The following is a 6,413-nucleotide window of genomic DNA, read 5'->3' as shown; positions in this document are numbered from 1 at the left end:
AAAATGGGTAATGGGACAGTACATTTGAATAAATAAAGTTATGGCCCTGTTCTTTTGTTGATGGCTGAAATAGCGACTGCGACTGTGTAAAACGACAGGTAAACGTAAAAAGTATGAAAGCAAAACGAAAATTTAAAACTCTAATAAAGGTGACACCGGAGAAAATTGAAATGGGATTAAAAAAACTGGAAGCATGATATAGCGACTGTGGAGTCATCAAAAAAACCAGTGATTAGAAACTACTTTCACTGGTTTATAATATAATTTTGCTACTATATATATAATTTTTAATATATGTAAAGATTGATTATTTTTGTTTTTTAAATTGTAGAAATTTTTAAAAATATAATTTGATGTTGATTTTTTTAATACTTCACATAACTTTTTACATTGGGGTTTGTTGGGGGCAAGCTAGATGGGGGCTAGTGGGTCTACGGGATGGGTTGTCACAACACTCGACTGCCATCTCTTTTAGTGGGCTCCACGTTTACTTTCAGTCGATGGGCCCATCTTTTTTAATGGGTCTCACGTCCTCTCACTAAGTCTGCTAGACTATCCATATCCGACGAAAAATTGCTACGCCAGAAGGTTTTAAAAGACTTGCTTACCGTTTCTACAAATCACTATATGATCTTTCTTTATGTTTTGTCCTCAATCGCACAGTTCCGACAGTCACTTCCCGGAAGGTCACCCATTATGAGATTACTTCAGCATAAGCACGTTTAACTATGTAGTTCTCTTAGGACCTTTGACCAAAAAGATAAATGCACTTTGGTGACATAGGTGGCCAAATCAATTCGTTTAAACCTCTCTATATGTCCCTGAAACGGGGTGTCACATACCCAAATTAAAACGCTTCTAAAATGTTCATTGTGGTAAATAAAATTAGGGAAGTACATAATATAACTGCAAGTAGAGAAAGATACAACAAAACATGCGTGATGAACCATGTACAAGATGTTGATGTAAAGAATACAATAATTGACAAGACTTGCATAAGTCTTATATCATAACAGAAACTACAGTGTGCATGTTTACAAGATTGTGTATTTTAGTGGTCATTTTTTGGTGTACGTGTACTCGGTAACATTATTTTGTTTATACGTACATAACTAACTTCTTTTGTTTAGTGTACGTCGTCTATAAGTCCTTTTTTGGTGAAGAGGATGATTATAAATGAGTATCTTCTTCTATAAATGTAGCTCATATTGCGGCTCTCAAACACAGTTTTTCTCATAATCCTTTTTTATGTATTTTAATTTAATGCTTTATACATAAATCTTGTACATCTAGTATATCTTATTAGGAGAACTAAAAATTATGAGGTTTCAAATCTTTTTGGTGGTTTAACTCGATTACATCGAAAATATTCTTGACAAATTAATAAAATATTTAAATATTAGATTTTATACCCATGTACATTTGATCCCATCCCGATTAAATACCCATGTAAAAAATTAAACCCGCAAATTAATCTATTTAATTTTTGCATTTCTCATTTCTCACCAAATATTATGCTTTTTTCTACCTAAATTTATTTCATCTTTTTTCTTATATGAATGTAAATTTTTTTCAACAAAAAACGTTTATACAATGAATGCAACATTGAGAGTTGAAATTAAAGTCTAATGAGCTAAATTTTATGGCTAAAATTGCAACAACATAAGTAGCTTAGGACCGTCTTATGTGAAACCAATAGCGGAGGCCGTCAGCGTAAGCACCTGTGGTGATGGTGCTGAATCGATTGCGGATGTTTTTGTCAATAAGCTTGATAATAGTAGCACTGGTGGTAGGTGGGTCACCATGCCTTCCTATTCGGTTCCTTCCACAAACTGTGGAGTGTTATTTGGAAAAATATCTTAAAGTGAAGAACTGAAGTTTAGGTAATAGATGACCAGACCAAACTGGATCTGAATCTGATCATTAGTCTCTGATCTGATGATTTATCCTTTTGGAGTGTGCTTGGTGTGGTGTTACTCTCGAAACTGTCAATCACGCCTTTTTTGAGTGTCCGTCCGCGCGTCAGTCTTGGGCTCTTTCCAATATCCCGATGAGCACAATTGGTGTTCCCACTGATTCAGTTTATGCAAACGATTTTTGTGCCTCGGTTGGTGAGGGGAGGAGTTTTTCTTCCTACTGTTTATACCGGATTCTGTTGTTTTGTTGACGGTTCTTGGAAGGACACTAACAAGTTTGTAGCTGCAGGCTGGGTGTGTGTATTGTTCTCAAATTTTCGGCGAAGTCTCTCACCACTTCACGCTGAAGTTGAAGCCTTTGTGTAGGCTTTACGATGTATGATCGGACATAATTTTATTCTCTGCCTATCTTGACAACATCAAGGTAGATATGGAGGAATTCTCTAGTTTTTCGTTGACTTTGATCTCAAAGAATGCAAATGTGCTTGCGGATCGATTAGCATGACAAGTTCATACTCAACCGCATGTGGTTACCTATGTTAACAATTTTTTCCCCAATTGACTTGTTTGAGTCAATATTTTTTATTTAAAAAAAAATACTCAATTTACTTTATTTTCATTGTCTCCTTCATTTTTTTTAAACAGCGTTTGAAAGCACCATTCATGGCATATCTCGATATTTAAAGTTTCAGGCAAGAATTACTGTATGAATTCTAAGAAAAATCAAAAAATCAATCACAGGAAAATGTGCTTGCGGATGGATTAGCATGACAAGTTCATAGTCAACCGCATGTGGTTACCTATGTTAACAGTTTTTTTCCCAATTGACTTGTTTGATTCAATATTTTTTGTTCAAAAAAAAAAGATAAACTAAACATTAGAAAATCACTCAATTTACTTTATTTTCATTGTCTCCTTCATTTTTTTTTTAAACAGCGTTTGAAAGCAACGTTCATGGCATATCTCGATATTTAAAGTTTCAGGCAAGAATTACTGTATGAATTATATGAAAAATAAAAAAAATCAATCACAGGCAAAAGACTTTGGAAGTTAAAAAGAGGAAAAAAATCTAAAAATATTGCATAAACCGAAACAGTCACATGCGAAAGACATAGAAAGTTAATACACAAAACTTAAAAGTACGTTTGCATAACAGTGAATCTTAAGTTTGAAACGCGAATCTTATAATTTCGCACACGCAATCATTAATTCATAAAACATGTAATCAACCAGCTGATGAGTTTTGCAAAGCTGAAACAATTTCAATGTCAACTCTAGAAAAGAAGACATATACAAGTACAAGCCGAAACAGTTCTGGTTAACATAAACACAACAGTGAGAACTCCCAAATCCCCCAATTACACATTAACATAATAAAAACAAACCTTCTCAATTGTTATGCAAAGAGCTTAACACATTTTTCGGAGGCGGATCGAGCCAGAGGCTTTGAGGAGGACATAGTTCTATCCAGTTCTGCCATTCCTTGGGCGGATTGTACCTGCTTTCATCAAACGAGTAGGATACACAATGTTTACGATTGTAACCAAACCTTGAGAAATAGATACTGTTCCTCATCCATGGGAGATTAGTTCTCAACTCCGAGTTACAAAAACCTACAAATATCGTCAAGCCATCAAATGTAGACGTACTCATCTCCTCCCACTCCTCCAAAGAGACTAGTAATTTATACACCATTGGCCTCTCGTTGCTGCTCCTAAATATTACAAAGAGCTCTCCTTCCTTCTCTGCCAAGGCAACTGCAGTCTCCTTCCTTGCATTGTTTCCATCGTTGATATACGAGCAATTGAGTTGAGGTGCACAAAGGTAACTCCACGTACATGAAGATGGGTTAAACGAAGACAAAGTTCCGTCTGCACTGAAGCAATAGAATCGATCATTCTGGTAGACAATGTTGCTCCGCCTATGAGCCCTTATATAACTAGGGTATGTAGCAGTAACCCACTTATCATCTCCAGGATGGCAAGTGCTGATCGTGGCAGAAAAATCTGGAAACCTTATAGCTACCACCACACAGTTATCTGATGTTGGAGGACAAGAGAACGCAATCTTATCGAAATCCAGCTCACACTCTGGCAAGGTTATGACCTCCCGTGAAAACGGATTGAAGAAGAACACGTCTTTCGATCTAGTTTTATTCATAAGTAACCAGCCGTCTCTTGCGTAACCCACAGTGGAGTCAGCTAACTCTGGCAAACTCAAAGTGTACGAAGTCCAATGTAACGGATCGCGGAGTTCAACCAAGTTGCCACGTTTACGAAAGCACATAAGCCAAGGATGCTTTTCTACTATACGGACAGATACAGCAGCTTCACGCCATGACATGCAAACCCAAGATGCACGGATGTTGTCTTTTAAGACAAGATAAGACATTATTGTACCTAGGAGGTCTGATGGAAGGTCAGCGAAGCTCGGATTCAGGGCCTTCTTGCTCGGAGATTTAGATCTACAAAACAATTAATCATCAGTTTCCAAAAAAATAAACGTCAACCACACAAAAATCCCCCCCCCCCCCCCAGTTAATTCATTTCAGATTCGATTCAATTTTTGCCAATAAGAGAAGAAAAAAAAACACTATCTAACTTGGGAAAGTAACAAACCCTCTACATGAGCCGGTGGCAAGAGACAGCGAAGAAGGTGACGCCATTTTCGGAGACGGCGGTGGACTTTGACGGGACAAGGACACTGGCAGCATTCTTAAGACTTTAAATTAGGGTTTGTTGTCTCTCAGTTTTGGATTTGGGATGTTTAAGTGATTTTTAGGTCTTCAATTGATATTTATATCTTGGGTTTATTATGACATAAACAAATTTAAAAACCAAATAGTATTAAAAAACAAATTATATCTTGGGCTCTCGGCTCGCTTGTTGTATACGTATTCTCTTTAGGGGTGTCAATCGGACAGGCCCGTACTGGCCCAAAACCCGTAATAAACATCAACCACACAAAAATCTCCCCAATTAATTCATTTCAGATTTGATTCAATTTTTTCCAATAAGAGAAGAAAAAAACATTGTCGAACTTCGGAAACCGATAAACCACATTCAACTGGAGATTAACCGAAGCCGCAACCTTTACCATATAGTGTCAACCAATATCTTTTTGGTGTCGGTCGACACTAACCTCCAAAACCGGAATTTGGTTCACACGCGTTACATAAAAAAGGACAAAATGAAAATAGTTAAGAAAAGTGGTATTTTTGAAAGTGTGTGTCTCAAAAAAAACATTTTAAACAAATTCTCAAAAATAAAACCTAAAGTGAAACATTAAATTTTCACTTGAAAAAAAATAAAAGATTACTAAAGTCAACTTAAAATTTATACTTTAAGACGAAGATAATTTAAATGTCACACTTCATCTTGTGAAATTTATGTAAAAGATCCTAAAAATTTTAAAATATTATCATCCATCTTCTAGATCTAATTATTCATAAGTTCTACAACAATATATACAAAAGTGAAATGTATGCCGTTAAAAAAATGAGATGTATTGTGTTGCATATAAGAGAAATATTTATTCTCAAGTGAAACTACACCTTTATAACATGATCAAAATGAAAAACAAATTTGATATTCAATAAACTGAATCAAATATTTTATTTCAAAAATTGGGTATTAGAAGATAGTAATTACTTAAGGACAAAATAGTTATGATATGTCTTAAAAATCAATACACAATCCAATTAATATTATATGTGAGCCCATAGAAGATAGGAAAAAAAGGTAGATATCGAGAGACAATGAATGCATCGTAGAAGATGACTAAAGAATTGGTAACTAAAAGTGTTTGAAATTAATTAATAAAATCGGGAAACATAATGCACATGACCAATCTTTAAAATTTCATTCACTTTGTGAAAGGAATGAGCTTACAAAAAAATACATTATTAGACAAAGCATTAAATTCAAAGTCAGGCTTAATTGTTTTGACGTATAATCATGAAAAGTGAGATAAAATAAATACATTTATAAATCGATCAAAAGTTCTCATATGGCACGCTGAACTTCTTTCGGTGGCTAAATCAAGTTAGATAATGTTGTTCTAGTGACATGGTATATTTGTATTTTTTACGAAGTGGTGTGTATGTTCTCAATTATCAGCATCTAATCATAAATGATATCTATAGTGAGGTCACACTCGATCATTAACATCATCAAAACCTTTAAAAGAAATGATTTTATGATATAGGAATAAGAAAAAAACTCAATTACAGATAAAAGATCATGAGTTGTTGTTGAAAAAAATATGAAGCGATAAAAGATCATGAACTTATTCTTCTACAAAATTCTCAAATAATTTTTGTTACCAACATATATATATCAAATGGTTTATTTGTCAAGAAAACGTTATTGTCAACATCATACATATTGTATATCGCTTAGTAAAATAAGTTTTATGTTATATAGATTCATGTTCAAATATTTATTTTTCAAAATTTGAATGCTTATATTTATGTTCAAAACTTTACTTTGACGAGAT

General features: G+C 34.4%; 1 protein-coding gene across 1 annotated transcript; it reads right to left on the bottom strand.

The window, feature by feature from the left end:
• Nucleotides 1–3,078: 3,078 nt before the first annotated feature.
• LOC109127193 (F-box protein At4g00893-like) lies at nucleotides 3,079–4,711 on the bottom strand. The gene is made up of 2 exons (XM_019231679.2): nucleotides 4,535–4,711; nucleotides 3,079–4,380 (listed from the first exon to the last, which is right to left on the bottom strand). Exons 1-2 carry the CDS (start codon nucleotides 4,627–4,629, stop codon nucleotides 3,306–3,308), a joined length of 1,170 nt encoding a protein of 389 aa, XP_019087224.2. The 5' UTR covers nucleotides 4,630–4,711; the 3' UTR covers nucleotides 3,079–3,305.
• Nucleotides 4,712–6,413: the final 1,702 nt, after the last annotated feature.

This window comes from Camelina sativa, chromosome 1 (genome assembly GCF_030686135.1).
Source record: "Camelina sativa cultivar CO46 ecotype springtype chromosome 1, ASM3068613v1".
Taxonomy (NCBI): domain Eukaryota; kingdom Viridiplantae; phylum Streptophyta; class Magnoliopsida; order Brassicales; family Brassicaceae; genus Camelina; species Camelina sativa.
This window is presented reverse-complemented; position numbering and strand designations above follow the sequence as displayed.